General features: G+C 39.1%; 1 protein-coding gene across 9 annotated transcripts in view; it reads left to right on the top strand.

Moving 5' to 3' along the window:
• Positions 1-19,462, top strand: part of PPEF1 (protein phosphatase with EF-hand domain 1) — a 157,401-nt gene that overhangs the window by 120,077 nt on the left and 17,862 nt on the right. For 8 of the 9 annotated variants that reach the window (XM_015461777.3, XM_015461783.3, XM_015461778.3 and 5 more), the window contains 4 exons: positions 2,413-2,449; positions 3,521-3,670; positions 7,642-7,785; positions 18,522-18,707. In XM_015461777.3, the coding sequence (XP_015317263.1) occupies positions 2,413-2,449; positions 3,521-3,670; positions 7,642-7,785; positions 18,522-18,707 (517 nt within the window). The remainder of the gene's footprint in view (positions 1-2,412; positions 2,450-3,520; positions 3,671-7,641; positions 7,786-18,521; positions 18,708-19,462) is intronic. The other variant, XM_059883888.1, reaches the window with a different exon arrangement.

The raw sequence follows: 19,462 nt of genomic DNA, 5'->3' as shown, positions 1-19,462 counted from the left end.
GTATATTTTTTTATGACATGGTGATGACTTCTGGCATAGTTGTTCGTAAACATATTGGAGAATAGTGGTAACATAGCATTTCAGCTATCTGACTCAATGGAAGCTGGGGGAATAAAGATTGGTTAAGTGGTTTACCAGTTTTTGCTGTGAAAGGCATAGTAAGTGACAAATGTTCTTCTTTCCTTTCTTTCCTCTTCCTCCTTTCCCCTTTCCATTCCTCCTCTTCTTCCTCTCCTCCTTTTCTTTTCCTTTTGTTTCTTGTTTTATGAAAAAACAGAATCCAGTTTGCACTAGGGAAGTAGAAGGCATGGCATGTTAGATGCTTCAGTGCTGGGCTTTTGAGTAACTGCATCAAAGCTCAGCAACTGATGAGTTTTCTCTTTGGGGCAGTTTTGGCACTTGGCCTGAAAACAAGAGTTTCAATTCTAACCCTAAGGTATGGAAGAAAATGCTAAATATGAAGGAAAAAAATCCCAAGGCTATTTTCAGAGGCTATATATATATATAAAATATAGCTCAATACATATATGTAATATAGCTCAAAACATTTATTTGGGCATGCCATTTATTCTTCCATTTATTTAGCTCTTCAGTTCTATTTGTTGATGCTGTTCAGTCGCTTAGTCGTCCGACTCTTTGTGACCCCATGAACTGTAGCATGCCAGGCTTCCCTGTCCTTCACCATTTCCCAGAGTTTGCTCAGACTCATGTCCATTGAGTTGGTGATGCCATCCATCCATCTTATCCTCCGTCACCCCCTTCTCCTCCTGCCATCAGTCTTTCCCAGCATCAGGGACTTTTTCAGTGAGTCACTGCTACACGTCAGGTGGCCAAAGTGTTGGAGCTTCAGCTTCAGGATCTAGGGCTGAATGGTTACTGAAAGAGACATGGCCCCTGCCCTTCTAGAATTTACATCTAGCAGGGAAGACACAAGTTGAGCAGGTTTTTCAAATGTGATGAATTTGTAAAGAGGGAGATCCAACCTGTCTGAGAGGTGGTTGGAAGGTTCTCCCATAGAAATATGACATTAGCCTGAGACCTGAAGGATGAATTAGGAAACCAAGAGAGGACCATGGCAAGAGTGGATGGGAAACAGTGTTCCACAGTGAAGAGACAACTTAGGCAGAGCTTGAGAAAGGACTTTTTAGATTTGAAAGAAATTCAAGATAGGAGAAGCATAAACTGAAGAACAGAATGGTACCTGATAGAGCTGGAGACATAAGAAATTATTGTAGAGGAACTTGAGCTTTCTTCTGAGGACAGAAGAAAATCATTGAAGAGTATTATAAAATTTGTGTTGTAAGATGCAGCAGTAAGAGTAGTTTGGTGAGGGACAAGAATAGATATGGGGATGCCAGTAGGAAATATAAGAGTTGAAGAGATAGATGATGGGCTCTCACTTAGACTGGGAGATGGAGAAGCAAAGAAGTAGATAGATTCAAGAGGAGTTTAGGCATTGATTTAAGGCTTGGTAACATGATATGGAGGACTTGAAAGAAGAGAGAATCAAGATGACCTCCAGATTCCTAGGTTGAATTTGCAATATCACTGATACTGGGAACATGATAAGAGGAGAAAGGTGGGCTGAGGGAGAATAATGAATTCAGTTGGGGGTAAGCTGATTTGAGATTTGAGGTGCTGTTGAATGGACAGGACTGAGTTCATTTCAGGAAACATCATGTTACACTGTAGAAGCTTCACATGACATGATTTGTGTGGAAACCTGGAGTGAGTATGCTGCATTCTGACTTCACTTTGTTGGGTGTTCAAGGTAAATATTATTATCTTAAGGCAAGGAAAGTATTGGAAAAAACATCTCATCATTAAATCCCTTTTAGTGACTGCTATTCAGGCATTAAACTTCCTGATACTTTTTATTAAAACGTGCAATACCATTACATGAGCTATGTCAGAGAGAGTATTAAGAACCAACTTATTACCTTCTAGGCTTTTCTTTGTCTTTGTTTGGTCTTTTTTCCCTCCTAATCATTCATTTACCATAAGGTATAGGATGTCTGAGAAATTCTATCTAAATGAAAAACATTCTCCCACACACCTTCCCTCAGTGGCCACAGCACACATCTCTGAATACTTGCAGTACTCAGACATGGGTGCCCACCACATATTTCTTAAGTTGTCTTGTATTGGTTTCATGAAAATTTATCTTCTTTTCCCAGCTATACTCTAAACTCCTTGAGGGTAGGGATGACGTCATCAGCTGCCTTTGTTCTTTCCCATAGTGCCTAGCAAAGACTTGAGTAAGTAACAGTTCCAACTGAAGTCTAGTTGCTTGAGTTCTTGATACTTGTGATAGTAAGATGTCAAGGACTCGCTTTTTTGCATGACTTGACTCAGGTAAGTGGGAGTTATCAACATTCAGTGAAAGAGTTGAAATCCCATTGTTTTTTTCAGGTATGGCTTCACGAAAGAAATTTTACATAAATATAAGGTAAGACTCATCTACTTTTTTTTTTACATCCTCTTTGCTGTTTATACATAGAAGTTTAAAAAAAGAAAAAGCTTCAAGAAGGATGATGGGAAAATTAATCAGAATCCAGGCCAATAAAAGCACAAAAGGAAGCCTTGGCCATGGTGAAGACCTGTTTTTCTTTCTGGACTAAACGAAGCTTTTTCATTGTGACTTCTGTGTGAGTTTTAACACAGATACAAACTCTGTTGTTTCAAAGATACCTGGGATTTTTTTACTCAGGTTTGGTAAAACATGAAAATGACTGTCATGAAGGGAAAGGTTTTTACTCACAATTCCTTAGAAACTGAAGTCAGTGGAGCACCACACTGTATGGGGCTGCGCCTCAGGGTCAGTCAGAGGCAGTGGCAAGAGCCTTTATTGTGGTTTTCTCAGGAAGAAATGGGTGAGGCAGTGTAAGCAGGTTTAGGATTGGCTCGTTTGAGTAATCTCAGCAGGCTCTGGGGTTTACAAGCTGTCCATGGTTGCCTGGTATCTGGCTCGCCCTGGGGTGATTAGAGCAGGAAATAGTGGCCCTGGGTGTGCTGCTCAGTCGTGTCTGACTCTGTGTGACCCCATGGACTGTAGCCCACCAGGCTCCTCTGTCCATGGGAGTCTCAAGGCAAGAATACTGGAGTGGGTTGCCATGCCCTCCTCCCGGAGAATCTTCCTGACCCAGGAATGGAACCCAGGTCTCTCATGTTTCCTGCATTGGCAGGCTGGTTAAATCCGCAAAGGACTAGTTGGGAGGATGGGCTCTGATTAGGTTTATTTGCATATGAAAGGCACCCTGCTTTACATACAAAAGACAACTCCTTTCTATCTCTAGGAATTAACTAGCCTTGGGAGGGGCAGTCTCTTCCCCTGGGTCAGCAAGTCAAAGTATCAAAAAAAGAGAATTAAAAGATGATTCATGCATGCTTGTTGGTTAGTGTGTCCATCCTGACCTAGTTTGGGTGGCATGAAGACTGTTGGTTTTTGTCCATATGTTGGGATTATTGAGTAAAATTGAACCTATCAGAAAAACAAACTTACTCAAGCTCTTACTTACAGCTGCATGGAAAAAAAATCTTACAAATCTTGGAAGAGGTCTATACCTGGCTCCCAATTGGTACAATCATTGACAATGAAGTCCTGGTCATACATGGAGGGATATCAGAGTCCACAGACTTGAATTTACTCCACCGTATAGAAAGAAACAAAGTAAGAAGCAATGTTTGCATGAATGTTGTCTCAGATTTACAAAGGGATACATACCTCCTTTCATGTATTGTTTTATATAGATTTGTGTTTTAGTGATTGCTATAACTCTGAAAAAATGAGTAAAAATTTTAAGAAAATCCATGATTGAGTGATAAAGAACTAAATTGATAACTTCTGTGCATAGAAAAAATATTTTTAAAAATTCATGGTGAAAGTGGGAAAATATTGGCATTTCATAATTGTTTCTAAAAGTGAAAAATCTTGATTTTTGAAAAGTTAAAATTTCTAATTAATCAATGTTGTGGTAAAATATACCAACATAAGTTTACCACTTTAACCATTTTTAAGTGTGCAGTTCAGTGGCATTAAGTACTTTCACATTATTGTGCAACTGTCACTACTGTCACCACCATCTATTTCTAAAACTTTCCATTTTCTGAAACTGAAAATACCCATTAAACACTAATTCCCAATTCCACCTTCCCCAGCCCTTGGCAGCCACCATTCTGTGTTATAGCTCTAAGAATTTGACTCCTCCAGGAACCTTTTAGAAGTAGAATCATACAGCAGTTTGTTTCTGAATTGGTGTGATTTCCCATATGTATTCTAAATGGCTCATATTTTTTTTAAGGGGGGGGATAGTTTAATATTTTAAACTTAAGTAACCATATTCAATACAGCAGAAGCAAAGCAGGAATATATATTGACCCTCTGAGGGAAGTGGCTGTGTGGAGCCTGAAGCTCTGAGGCTTAGTGAAAGGCTTCTTTGGTGGGGCTTTGCAGAGTGACTGGAATTGCCTTCTGCCTGTCAAGAGCCCAGCCAATGCCCCCAGACTAGGGGAACAGGGGAACCACCTGGGCATGACGACCAGTGGCAGCTCTGAGCCCGGTGATCATGTGTGGTCCTAGTGAGAAACCTGAACCCTGCTCCTCAGGACTGTTAATCAAATTCCTACCAATCCAGGCAAGGGGAATCTAGAACCAGAATTTAATTTGATGTGGACATGTGATTCCTGTTCACCTTGAGTTTTTAGAGTCCTTATACCTTTATATACATATGAATGATTATATTGTCGCCAACTCCTTCTCATCCTTCTAATTTCAGCTTAAACCTACCCCTCCCCTGGAAAGCCCTCCACGACCTCCTGACTAGATCAGGTCCCCGTCCGTATGCTCTCAAGCCCCTTGTACCTATCCTTCATAACAGTTACCAAAATTAAATAAGCAATTGTGGTACTATTTGTTTATCATCTTCCCCTGCTTCTCTAGTTCACTGATATAACTCCAGCACCTAAGATGTAGTCAGTATTAATGTTTGATGAATATTTCCTAAGAGATTTAAGACTGAAATAGGGCAAACCTAAGGTAAAACTGGATAAAAACTTTTTTTTACAACTCCTTTCCTGATTCTGTGCTGATTTTACATACCCCCTCCCCAGCCTCACCCAGTGATAACCATACTTCCTGGTTTACACCTGTTGTCTTGGTGTAGGTGTTAATACCACCTCCCTTTACTCTCAGAAGCACCCCAGTTGCAATAAATTTTAAGGCCACCCTAATTTAAGGTACCTTTTTTAGGATCTCAGCAAATAGTCAAGCCAATAAGCTGTTTGAATCAACATGAGATAGTAATTGTTAACATAATGAGTGGATATGATTCTAGCCAAGAGCAAGGGAACATGATGTTTTTGTCAGTCAAATATTGGCAAGCACATGGCGGGAATGCGACACTCCACCACCATTGGCCCTGTGACAACAGCACTAATCAGCTGTGGCAGCCACTACTAATTAATCAGATTGAAAACTTTTCCTTTCCTGAGGTTAGCCTGAGAAGCCAGTCCTCTCTCAGGCTTTTTGAGATATTAAGAGCATTTCTCTGAAATGTCCATTACTATTTCTGTGGCGACCCTAAATTGAGAGCCACCTTAACCTAGTAAACACTGTGAAGCTCTGACATCAGACAGATGTAGCTAACATTGCATCTATTACATCCTGCTTCTGCCCCTTCCTGGCTGGGTGACTGGGTAAGGTGCCAGTGATTTCTAAGCCTCAGTTCCCACATCTATGCATTAAAGCTAAAAAATACCTGCCATATTGAATTGCTGGGAAGATTAAATATAATTACCTAGATGAAAAAGATGGCATAGAGTAAGCTCAGAACATAAAGCTCTCTTCTCCAACTCTGTCCTCTTTTTCATGATACTTAAAACTGAGGTTTAAATTTCAGTCACCAAGAGAGACCCTGGGGAGAAATTTTGAGGCCAGAAATTTTCCCAGGATACCTCACATTTCACCCCCTTAGGGGATCATTGTTCCACCTACTGTTAAGACTGGCTTTAAAGGTAGAAATTTGACTTGTATGTTTTTTGTCTACCCTGCTGGAATGAAGTTGAACTGGTAGCACGTGTTCTTTGTGTGAAATATAATTGAACTGTAATGAAAGTAGTAGGTTTAAGCCTTTGGAACTCTACTAGATGAGATACAAAAACAGATTTTCAGGTTAGTTTTATAACCCCCACTTGCCCATCTGTTTGGACCTCCAAATGTAGGGGTGAACATGCTTCCTCGTTTACACCTGCTGTATGATTTAGTTGTTCATGGGGAAGGGGTAGAGTTGGGGGAACTCAATGACAACCTCCACTGCAGGTTCATTAAAGGTATTTTGTAAAGTGGGCAGGTTGGAAAGGATGGGGTGGTGAATGCAGAGGGACAGAGAAGGAAGACTATAATACTTTAGCCTCTGGTTTAGTATTCTTCAAACTCCTTGGCAGAGGTTATGGGAAGAGATTGCTAGTAGGACCCCCAGGAGAAAATGATGATGTGGCACCCAGCAGGGACTGGGCAAAGTGTCCTGATCCCACATGGCTTTGAAAACAGAAGAGCCACAGTACTTAAGAGACCATGTGGCTTTGTCCTGCCCGATAACCTTATCAGAAGTGAGTTGTGTGGACCCCGAGTTCAGAGTGTCCTCCCAAAATACTCTGCTCTGCCTAAGACCTGGAGACATTTTCTGGGGGGGAGACAGGGAGGTAGGCTGTGAGCTCACTAATAACAGCTGAATTGAATTCCAACCGTCTCAATGAGATAGGACCTCAGAATACGGTTTGCTTCTATTTTTGAAAAATAAAGGTAAGATTTTATAGACACCGTAGTTTATAGAAGAAACTTAAGTGCCTACTTCAGAGAATTGTCCATCGCTGAACTAAGGCTTCCAATGTAATAGAACCATTGCTTCAAATTGTTTTGTGTAAAGGTATGGTGCTACAGAGAAACAAGTATAAAATTGCAGTCTCAAATTATATAAGGGAACATAGAATGGATTATAGTAATTGATCTACTATCAGAAAGACATTTTGTTTACAAAGAAATACACCGCCTCTGTTAATAGGATTAGATATAATGTTCAGTTGCTGGCACCTCAGACTGCAAACCCAGTGCACTCAAGTTAGAAGGCTTCCAAAGTTTTCAATTTATGTCCCCTTTGTGAACTTTCTTGGACATAGATATACTTTCTCTCATTTCTCCTGGAAAACACAACAAAAAGAAAAGCAGCCATCCTCTAAAGAGGTATTTCTGAACTCCAGGCCTATTAGTTCTCAGCTCCATGTATAGATAAAGGCTCAGAGGGAGACTTATTTTCCCTTAGCATCTTCCATTTCCCGTCACAATGCCAAAGAACATGTCTCCACTGACATCTGTGCCTCTGAGGTCTTTTAGAAACTCTAATGGGAAACTTTCCCTGTAAGACAGTGTCTCTAGTTGAAAAATGTACAAACAGAGCTTAACAGGCCCGGTTTATAGAGATCAGTGCATCAGTAAGATGAAGGAGGTAGGTGAGATAGAACAGGTGATCATGTATTTTCCATTGAGTTGAGGCACAATAATATAGACAAAATAGCAACTAGTGCTGAAGTTTCTACGTGCAGCACACTAAGCATAGGGTTTGGCTAAAGCATGAATTTGTTTTGTAGATGAGATCTGTGCTGATGCCGCCAATTCCAATGGATGGAGACCGTGCTGAGAAGAAAAATAAACTGGGTACAGCCACTGTGGCTCTGGGAATCAGAACAAGTGGATCCTTTTCTGAACAATTAACAAAGCAGGAATGGGAGCAGGTAAGTAATCAGACTGTTCACTAAAGTGGCAGTGAAGATGCAGCATAGATGATTTTGTCCCTAGTAATATATAAAAAGTGGCTTGCCTTTCTCAGCAGATCATATCCTTTTCTCTAAATCCATTACTATATTTTAACAGCTTAATTGAAATATCATTCAAATACCATATAATTCACTCACTTAAAGTATATAATTCATTGAGTTTGGTATATTCAAAATGTACAACTATCCCCACAATCTAAATTTAGAATATTTTCATCACCTGAAAAAGGAACTTCACATACCTATTACCAGTCACTTCCCATTCTCTTCCCATCCCTGCAGATTAGACCTTTTGGTCTTAGTACATTTGTCTATTCTGGACGTATTATAGAAAAGGACCCATACAGTGTGTGATCTTTTGTCCCTGGCTCCTTTTACTCAGTCAGAATAAAAGATTAGTGCTTTTGCTTTGAGTTTTGGTGTTGTATCTAAGAAGCCATTGCCTAACCCAAAATCGTGAAGATTTATTCCTCTGTTTTCCTCTGAAAATTTTATAGTTTCAGCTCTTACATTTAGGTGTCTGATCCATTTTGAGTTAATTTTTGTGGATAGTGTGAGGTAGGTGTCCAAATTCATTTTATTGCATGTGGATATCCAATTATCCCAGCACCATTTGTTAAAAAGACTTCCTCTCATTGAATTTTCTTGGCACCCTTATGAAAAATCAATTGACCATAAATATGAAGGTTTATTTCTAAACTCTTGATTCTATCCAATGATCTATATGTCTATCCTTATGTCAGGATAACACAGTTTTGATCACTATAGCTTTGTAGAAAGTTTTGAAACTATAAAGTGTGAGTTCTCTAGCTTTCTTCTTTTTCAAGATTGTTTTGACTATTCTGGGTCCCTTGAATTTCCATATGAATTTTAGAATCAGCTTGTCAATCTCTATGAAAAAAAAAAGAGCTGAAATTTTGGTAGGGATTGCCTTGAATTTGTGGATCAATTTAGTTACTATTGCAATCTTAACAATATTGTATCTTTAATTCCATGAATGTGTGATGTCTTTCCATTTGTTTAGATCTTTCATTTCAACAGTGCTTTGTAATCACATACATGGAAACACTTATTAAAGTTATTCCTAGTTTATTCCCAAATACTTTTGACACTATATTAAATAGAATTGTTTTCTTAATTACATTTTGGATTGTTCATTGCTGGTATATATTGACTTTTATATGCTGATCTCATGTTGTGAACCTTGATAAACTTGTTTATTCTAACGGTTTTTAGTGGATTCCCTGGGACTTTGTATTAAATATAAACAAGAACATGCTTCTTTCTTTCCAATCTGGCTGCCTTTTATTTCTTTTTTTTTGCTTCATTGTCCTGTCTAGAACCTCTAGTATAGTGTTGAAAAATAGAAGTGGTCAGAGTTGACATCCTTGTCTAATTCCTAATATTAGGGGGAAGCATTCAGTCTTTCCCATTAAATATATTAGTTGTTTGTTTATATGTTAACTATCCCTCAACAGACTGAGGAATTTCTCTTCTGTGCCTACTTTCTTGGGTGTTTTTTACCATGATAGAGTGTTCAGTTCAGTTCAGTTCAGTTGGACTTTGTCAAATGCTTTTCTGTATCTGTTAGGATAATCATGTATTGTTTGTTCTTTATTCTACTAATGTGATGTATTACATTGATTGATTTCAGATGTTAAACCAATCTTACATTTCTGGGATAAATCCCACTTGATCATGGCATATAATCCATTTTATCTGTTGTTGGCTTCATTTTGCTACTTTTTGAGGATTTTAATATTTATATTCATAAAGGATATTAGTCTATAGTTTTCTTTCTTGTGATGTCTTTGGTATTATTGTAAAATCGACCTCATAGGATGAGATAGGAAGCATTATCTCTTCTTCTATTTTTTTGGAGGAGTTTGTGTGAAGTATTGATATTAACTCTTCAAATATGTAGTAGAATTCATCAGTGAAGCCATCTGAGCCTGGACTTTTTTCTTTGTAGGCAGTTTTAAGATGACTAATTCAGTCTTCTTTCTTGCTATAGTTCTATTCAGATTTTTTACTTTTTGAGTAGTTGTGTCTTGGTATCCTTGATAGTTTGTGTCTTTCTTGAAACTTGTCCATTCATCTAGTTTATCTAATTTGTTGGCCTAAAGTTGATTGTAACATATACATATGTATGAAATATATTTATTAAAAATATATATTTTGAAATTTCTTTGTGAGCGATGCCTCCTCTTTCATTTCTGATTTTAGTAATCTGAGTCTCTTTTTGCTTGGTCAGTCTCACTAAGATTTTCAGTTTTATTTGTCTCTTCAAAGAATCAATTTTTGTTTATTTTTATTTTTCTCTATTTTCTGTTCTCTCCATTTATTTCTGCTTTAGTCTTTATTTTTTCCTTGCCTTCTGATTTAGATTTATTTTGGTCTTCTTTTTCTAGTTTCCTAAGGTGAAAGTTAGTGTCTTTCATTTGAACTCTTTATCCTTTGCCAACGAAGCTATAGATTTCCCTGTGAGTACTGCTTTAGCTCCATCTTGTGAATTTTGCTATGTTGTGCTTTTGTTTTCAGTCATATCAGAGAATTTTCTAATTACTTTTCTTTAACATATATGTCATTTAGGAATATGTTGTTTAATTTCTGCATATTTGTGGATTTCTCATATTTCCTTCTCTTAATTATTTTTACTTGAATTTGTGGTTGAAGGACATATAAACATGATTGAAATCCTTTTAAAACTTATTGAGGCCTTTTTTTTTTTAATGCTCTAGCATTTAGTCTGTCTTGAAAAATGCTCTTGTGTGCTCTTGAGAAGAAAATGTATTCTGTTCTTATTCAGTGAAGTGTTTTATATATATGTATAATAATTGGTTTGAAATACTTGTCTGCTAGTTCAGTTCAGTTGCTCAGTCATGTTCAACTCTTTGCGACCCCATGGACTGCAGCACGCCAGGCCTCCCTGTCCATCACCAACAGACTCAAACTCATTTCCATTGAGTCAGTGATGCCATCCAACCATCTCATCCTCTGTCGTCCCCTTCTCCTTCTGCCCCCAATCCCTCCCAGCATCAGGGTCTTTTCAAATGAGTCAGTTCTTCGCATCAGGTGGCCAAAGTATTGGAGTTTCAGCTTCAGCATCAGTCCTTCCAATGAATATTCAGGACTAATTTCCTTTAGGATTGACTGGTTGGATCTCCTTGCAGTCCAAGGGACTCTCAGGAGTCTTCTCCAACACCACAGTTCAAAAGCATCAATTCTTCGGTGCTCAGCTTTCTTTATAGTCCAACTCTCACATCCATACATGACTACTGGGAAAACCATAGATTTGGCTAGACTGACCTTTGTTGGCAAAGTAATATCTCTGCTTTTTAATATACTGACTAGGTTGGTTGTAACTTTTCTTCCAAGGAGTAAGCATCTTTTAATTTCATGGCTGTAGTCACCATCTGCAATGATTTTGGAGCCCAAGAAAATAGTCTCTCATTGTTTCTATTGTTTCCCCATCTATCTGCCATGAAGTGATGGGAACAGATGCCATGATCTTAGTTTTCTGAATGTTGAGTTTTAAGCCAACTTTTTCGCTCTCCTCTTTCACTTTCATCAAGAGGCTCTTTAGTTCTTCTTTGCTTTCTGCCATAAGGGTGGTGTCATCTGCATATCTGAGATTATTGATATTTCTCCCATCAATCTTGATTCCAGCTTGTGCTTCATCTAGCCCAGCATTTCTCATGATGTACTGTGCATGTAAGTTAAATTGTCACAGGGTGACAATATACAGCCTTGACGTACTCCTTTCCCTATTTGGAACCAGTCTGTTGTTCCATGTCCAGTTCTAACTATTGCTTCCTGACCTGCATACAGATTTCTCAAGAGGCAGGTCAGGTAGTCTGGTATTCCCATCTCTTTAAGAATTTTCCACAGTTTGTTGTCTACTCCTAATCCTCAAAGGCTTATTGTCTGCTTAGTTTTCCCTGTGAAATTTTTTTCTTGCACGTTTTGTAATTTTTTGTTGAAAACTGGATATTTTAGGCAATATAGTAACTTTCTATGGGGTCTCACAGAGTCGGACACGACTGAAGTGACTTAGCAGCAGCAGCAGCAGCAGTAACTTTAATTATTCCCATGCTCCTCTGGGGCTTGTTGTTACTTGTTTTTTTTTGTTGTTTTTTTTTTTTTGCTCATTTATTTGTTTACTGGCTTGTCTGGACTAATTTGGTGAAGTCTGTTCCTTTTCATTGTGTAGCTTCTGATGTCATGCGTCATGAGGTCTTGCCTTGGGCATGCACACAGTTTCCCTGACTACCATGGATGGTTGTAGCTTTAGCTAGGCTCTCTTCAACTATCTTTTCCCCTGATTTCTCCTTTAAGCTTTGGTCCATCTGCCTCTTTTTGTATCAGACCCAGTATTAGCCTTCACTAATTGCTAGCTGATTGTGCTATTGTTTTTAATAATGCCCTGGGGCTCACAAAATAGTTCCACAATCTGATTACATTAAAATTGAACTCCTTTGCAGGAAAGAGAGTGTTGACAATCATCAAGTCTTGTTCTGGCCCTCAGAAGGTTCTTTCTTATCTGTTCCTTTTCCTAATTCTATCAATTAAACGTCTAGCTGGTCTCTTCTTGCTACTAGTATTATGAAACTGCTAGACTGAAGCGACTTAGCAGCAACAGCAGCAGCCTTCTTCTAATTGCTTACTTCCAAGAAGTCTTCATTTCTTGATTCTGTACCCTTATACCTTGATTGCTGAAAATGTTGACCTAAAATGTGATTTCTGAAAATGTGATTTCTAGAAAATGTAAAACACAGTCTAATCAATAAGGAGAAGGAGAAGAGGGAGGATAGAGAGGGAGAGGGAAGAGATGGTAAGGGAGAAATAGAATTCATCACTGACTTGTGCATCCAAAATATTTAACAGTCAAACCAAGTATAAGAGGCATCCTACAGCAAGTAGGAAAGGATGCCTCCTTAAATTTTGATATCCATAATCCAAAGAACAAAGGTTATGGTGAATAAAAAGGATGATGCCAAAAAGATTGCAGTTGCACAAGAAGAAAATCATGACATCTGGAAGCCTGGATGAGTTAGAATTATAGAGGAATGGAGCCTTAAGAAGTGGGAGGGAGGAAACTGGTGACCATTATTCTATAATAGAACCTCCCCTCATTCCAACAATATAGATGAGGCATCTTACAGACTCAGTGTACATGACTGGAACTGACACAGGATAAAATTGACCAGGATTTCATTCCCAATATTTTAATAATTTCAATTGTACCTTTAATTTTTTTTCCTCATTTGTTGGTATGTCATGGTCATGCACACTTTAGTTAGATAGAGTTGAAATTTTCAGATTAAAAACACAATTGCTTTATTTCTTAATATCTATGGGCCATATTGCAATAAAGATCATAGGCTGTTTGTTCCATAATCATGGAAGTGCATGATTCCTGGCAGAGGACTATAATGTAAGTTTCATCTTATATTCCCTGAGATGTGGGGGGAATGTGTGTACTCAAAGCTGAGTCATCATATAGAAACAAGCGTAACCTCTTTAGGACAGATGTGTAAGAAGGAGGAGGCCAGAAAGGTTTAAAAAATAATTTTAATTGTTTATATCCTGAGTGACTTCCTTCTCTTAATTTGCTTAACAAGTATTTGTTGAGTACCTTCTATGTGTCAGGGACTGTTCTAAGCTTTTGAGAAAGTAATTGAACTCAGATCTATTCCCTCATGGAGTTCACGTTCTAGGCGTAGGAGCTAAATAACATAAATATATATGTATATATGAAGTCATGTTATTTATATTACATATATAATTATATAATAGTAAGTACATATGTTAAGTGAGACGTTCTGTGGAAAAAATTAAAACTAGAACAAGGTTAGGAGAAACCATGAACTTGAGGTGTAGGGGACAGAGTTGTAATTTTAAATAGTTGCAATTTAAATTTTGTAGTCACGTGGCTAGTCACTGGATTTGATTTGAGCAGGATTTGATCCCAGGCTTGACTTTAATGTCCATGCTCTTTTTCTGAAGGGAAAGATGACAAGAGTGGTAGGAGGTCTCAGGAAAGAAATGATCTACTCTAGTCTCCCCTTGTTCAACAAGGTGATGGGTAGACAGGAGTAGGCCTCTGACGACATCTAGGTACCTGCTGGAAGGTTTGTGATGAGCACAGCTTTTAAAATGGCATGTTCAAAAGCTGGAAGGAAGACACATAACTAACGGAACATACAGAAGTGAATCTACAGTATTAGTGTTTTAGAAGAGAAGCTTTTCAATATATCTTTCTGAGCTAGTATCTCTCCCCAAAGCATACTTTTGAAAACAGGATTACTTAAAACTGTAGACAGGCATGGGACACTTCTTGCAGGATTTATGTTGGATTTAAGAGGTTTAAAGGCTGAGACACAAATAGAGTTTTGTTGACCAGGTCATATAAAAGTAAAACCTTTCCAATTTTTAGTTTGAAAATTTTCAAGATGAAATGTTGTAAATACTCTTTCATGCCCTCACCACCCCAAAGGCCCTTGCATTTCAGAGGAGAGGATGTTGAGAAGAGAGAGGAATTTGTTTCACCAGCAAAGGGCCCTTTATAGCATTCTTTGTGAGCCTCAGAGTTAGATCTGTATTGTGGTCATGGACTGGGTAAACCTAGTCAAGTGGATGAATTCTTGGCAAAGAAAAGAATTGTAGAACTCATTGAATGGATGATTCTGAAGAAGCTCACTTTTATAAAATTAATACCCCTTATGACCCTTTATGATTTTGAACCAAAGAAAAGTGAATGTTACCTCTATCTTCCTCATTTCGTTGAGGAGTCAGCTAAGGCCCGAGTAGGTTCCCAGGTGACACAGGTGACACCTGAAGAGCTTTTCATGGCCAGTGCTTATTCTAGTTCAACAGAATTCCAGCATATGTACATTTAATTTATGTAGATTTCAACTATATGCATCTGGCAAAAAGAAAAAAGTGTAAAATTTTAGTTTCATATAATTCATCATATATTGTACATTATCACATATATAAAATGTTCACTCATCCCTATGTTTGTATAAGGTTTTGTATACAAAATCATGTATAATGTGCTTTAAGAGTAATTTAGAATGTTTTCCTGGGGTAATTTTGGCTGTAAATGGCTTGCATCTCAGGTGGGAATTTAGAAGTTAATTCTCTCCTTATAAAATGCACCTCTTTGTGTTCCATGTTTTCACTTTCATTTTATTAAAGGTCAAATCATGTCTCCAAAACATGAATTCATGGTGTAAAATTCAGATATGACTCAGTTTCAAGTTCAAATGTTATTTTTGTTATGAACACCAGCAAAATAAATAGATTTCTTTGTATTTATTTGTAGGGTAGGGTTCTGCCCGTGTTAGAATTTGATGGGGGAGAAAGGAGAATCATGATACTACTTTTCTTTGTGTGGTTTTAATTCTCACTGAAATCGGTCATCAAAAAATCAGTCATCTTCAAGTGTTTGGGATATGCCTGGTGCAGGGTTTCTCCAGTTCTGACGAGATACTTAGTATTCTAGAGCAGTTTTTCTTTTCTCTCCACCTCACTGTCTTTCCCCTTACTTATTTCTAGCTCCCCTTCAATACCAAACCTGTAAATGGGTCAGGTTTAGTGGGACAGCCATTTCAGGTCTTTTTTCCTTTTTTAAGATTACTTAATTTATTTTAATTGGAGGATAATTACTTTATATATTGTGATGGTTTTTGCCATACATGGACATGAATCAGCCATGGGTATACATGTGTCCCCCATACTGAACTTCCATCTCACCTCCCTCCCCACCCCATCCCTCTGGGTTGTCCCAGAACACTGGCTTTGAGTGCCCTGCTTCATGCATCAAACTTGCACTGGTCATTTATTTTGCATATGGTAGTATACATGTTTCAATGCTATTCTCTCAAATCATCCCACCCTGGCCTTCTCCCACATAGTCCAAAAGTCTGTTCTTCTGTGTTTTTTTTTTTTTTTTTTTTTTTGCTGCCTTGCATATAGGATCATTGTTACTGTCTTTCTAAATTCCATATATATGTGTTAATATATTGGAGAGGGAAATGGCAACCCACTCGTGTTCTTGCCTGGAGAATCCCAGGGACGGGGGAGCCTGGTGGGCTGCTATCTCTGGGGTTACACAGAGTCGGACACAACTGAAGTGACGCAGCAGCAGCAGTGTTAATATATAGTATTTGTGTTTCTTTTTATGACTTACTTCACTCTGTATAATAGGCTCCAGTTTCATCCACCTCATTAGAACTGACTCAAATGTGTTCCATTGTGTGTATGTACCACAACTTCCTTCTCCATTCATCTGCTAATGGACATCTAGGTTGCTTCCATGTCCTGGCTATTGTAAACAGTACTGCGATGAACATTGGGGTACATGTGTCTCTTTCAATTCTGGTTTCCTTGGTGTGTATGCCCAACAGTGGGACTGCTGGATCATAAAGCAGTTCTATTTCCAGTTTTTTAAGGAATCTCCACACTGTTCTCTATAGTGGCTGTACCAGTTTGCATTCCCACCAACAGTGTAACAGGGTTCCCTTTTCTCCACACCTTCTTTAGCATTTATTGTTTGTAGACTTTTTGATGGCAGCCATTCTGACTGGTATGAGATGGTCTTCATTTTAAGATCTGACTTGGATTCACTGGAATAACTGCACAACTTAAAATACATGCTTCTTCATGCCCTCCAAGGAAATATGTGGAAAATACAGTCTATTTGACTATGAAAAATTAGAAAAAAAGTCTGTTAGAACTTTGCAATACTTTACAAGTCATCTGGCCCAAACCTCTGATTTTAAAGAAAATGAGACCCAGAGATTTTTCTCAAGGTTGCATCAGTCAGTTCAGTCACTCAATTGTGTCTGACTCTTTGCGACCCCATGGACTGCAGCACACCAGGCTTTCCTGTCCATCACCAACTCCTGGAGCTTGCTCAAACTCATGTCCATCAAGTCGGTGATGCCATTCAACCATCTCATCCTCTGTGGTCCCCTTCTCCTCCTGCCTTCAATCTCTCCCAGCATCAGGGTCTCTTCAAATGAGTCAGTTCTTCACATCAGGTGGCCAAAGTATTGGAGTTTCAGCTTCAGCATCAGTCCTTTCAAAGAATATTCAGGACTGATTTCCTTTAGGATTGATGGGTTTGATCTCCAAGGTTGCATAGCTTTAGCTCTAAAGCTAGTTTTTCACACTACTACTGAAGCTCCCATCAGTTCAGTTCAGTCGCTCAGTCGTGTCCGACTCTTTGCGACCTCATGAATCGCAGCACGCCAGGCCTCCCTGTCCATCACAAACTCCCGGAGTTCACTGAGACTCACGTCCATTGAGTCAGTGATGCCATCCAGCCATCTCATCCTCTGTCGTCCCCTTCTCCTCCTGCCCCCAATCCCTCCCAGCATCAGAGTCTTTTCCAATGAGTCAACTCTTCGCATGAGGTGGCCAAAGTCCTGGAGTTTCAGCTTTAGCATCATTCCCTCCAAAGAAATCCCAGGGCTGATCTCCTTCAGAATGGACTGGTTGGATCTCCTTGCAGTCCAAGGGACTCTCAAGAGTCTTCTCCAACACCACAGTTCAAAAGCATCAATTCTTCAGCGCTCAGCCTTCTTCACCATCCAACTCTCGCATCCATACATGACCACAGGAGAAACCATAGCCTTGACTAGACAGACCTTTGTTGGCAAAGTAATGTCTCTGCTTTTGAATATGCTATCTAGGTTGGTCATAACTTTCCTTCCAAAGAGTAAGCATCTTTTAATTTCATGGCTGCAGTCACCATCTGCAGTGATTTTGGAGCCCAGAAAAATAAAGTCTGACACTGTTTCCCCATCTATTTCCCATGAAGTGATAGGACCGGATGCCATAGGAGATGTTTAAATAAAGAAATGTTTTATGTAGATTAGAGGTACAAACAGGGAGCCCCCAAATTTTATGAAAAATTCTTAGAAACTTGGGTCTTCAGTCCTGAGTATCATGCAGCCTGCATTTGCTGTTTCAACTCCAAAAGGAAATATTATACTAATAACATACTTGTGGATTCAAGAGAACACATTGTGGAAACCAGTCAGTGGCTAAATATACTGCTGAAGCTGAGAATGAACTCATCAAGGGGGTGGTGGGGCAAAAAGTGAAGGCGATGCTTTAGAAGCTATTCTTGGATGAACAGTTGACTATATCTGTGATGGGGAAAGGCCTTCTCATTCTGTTTATTCAACAGGACAAAAACCAGGGCCAAAACCATAGCTGGGAGACCTAGCATACCTGTTTGAACATAATTGAAAACACCAAATAAATGTGTGTTCATTGTGGGGAATGACTTTCTGCTTTGAACATGGCAGTGAAGTTCTTTTTAAGAGAAAAGAGCTTGTAGATTCAGCAATTGTGAAATAATGGAGATAGAATTTTAAAAATGTAGATTTTAAAAAAGCCCAAAGGCTGATTCTTCGTGATTACTAAATATTGCTGTGTTTGGTTACTGGGGATGAGTAGAATGGGATTGTGGTGGCTATGGGCATTGAAATTATTTTGGAAAAGATTCATGGAGGAGGTGAGTATGAAACAGTTTTGAAAGAGGATTAGAGTTAGGAAATGGTGAGAAATAGTGAGACTTTGTGATAACTGGGTTAATGTTTCTGGAAAAGAAGTTGAACGTAGAAGGATAAACTCTCACTTGTCAGTGACAGCCTAATCTAATTTGTTGTTCCAAGGTTATCGATATCCTTTGGAGTGATCCCAGAGGCAAAAGAGGCTGCTACCCAAACACGAACCGAGGAGGGGGCTGCTACTTTGGACCAGACATTACCTCCAAGATTCTTAATAAATACCAGTTGAAGATGCTTGTTAGATCTCATGAGTGTAAGCCTGAAGGGTATGAAATCTGCCACGATGGGAAGGTAAGCTAACGGTGTGGGTAACCTCCTCACCGACATCCCTCCCTCGAGGCCTAGTCTTTCTTTACAGGATGTTTGACTTCAAGGCCATGGGAAGATGTCTTCCCTAGTCCCAGAACAGAACTCCATGCTTTGGTAGACAAGAACAGGAGACTGTTGGGTTCACAGAGGTTATTTGAAGGAGCCTCATTGTCCCTTACCCCAAGAGATGCTTGGTTTATTTCCCCGATCTTCCTAATCCCAGCGATAGGAACTGACATAGGACCCTAAGTACACACACACAAAGGCTTTATTTTATGCTGATCACAAGGCAAGTCTCCAGTAGTGGGGTGAAGAGTGTATGTATCCTCCCAGAACACAGAAAGGTGGCAGTGAATCACTTGCTCTCTTTTACCTTTTGTACTTGCCTGTGCAGAACAGAGCCACAAAACACACTGCCCTTCTATTCACTGACTAGGGGAGCTCTGCCAGGTCCCTCACTGTGGGCAGTTTGGCAGCAACCACTGAAATGGAGTGTGTTCTGCTTCTTCCGTGCTTTCTGATAGGCTAGAGAGGTGAGGTCTGAGGAGCTGGTTTCTGGCCCCAAGTTGTCCTGGGATGCCCCCCTTTCTCTTAGTGAACAGCAGTAGTTAAAAAGAAATACCAAATTTCATGGCCTTTCCTTCTATTTCAACACTTTCACTTTTCTTAACTCTCTTAATTCATTGGAGTCTCATCCTTTGCAGGATGGTAAGGCAAGTATTCTTTAGGGTTTATTT

This window comes from Bos taurus, chromosome X (genome assembly GCF_002263795.3).
Source record: "Bos taurus isolate L1 Dominette 01449 registration number 42190680 breed Hereford chromosome X, ARS-UCD2.0, whole genome shotgun sequence".
Classification (NCBI taxonomy): Eukaryota; Metazoa; Chordata; class Mammalia; order Artiodactyla; family Bovidae; genus Bos; species Bos taurus.
The sequence above is the reverse complement of the archived record's forward strand: the minus strand, read 5'-3'. Positions and strand labels throughout refer to the sequence as shown.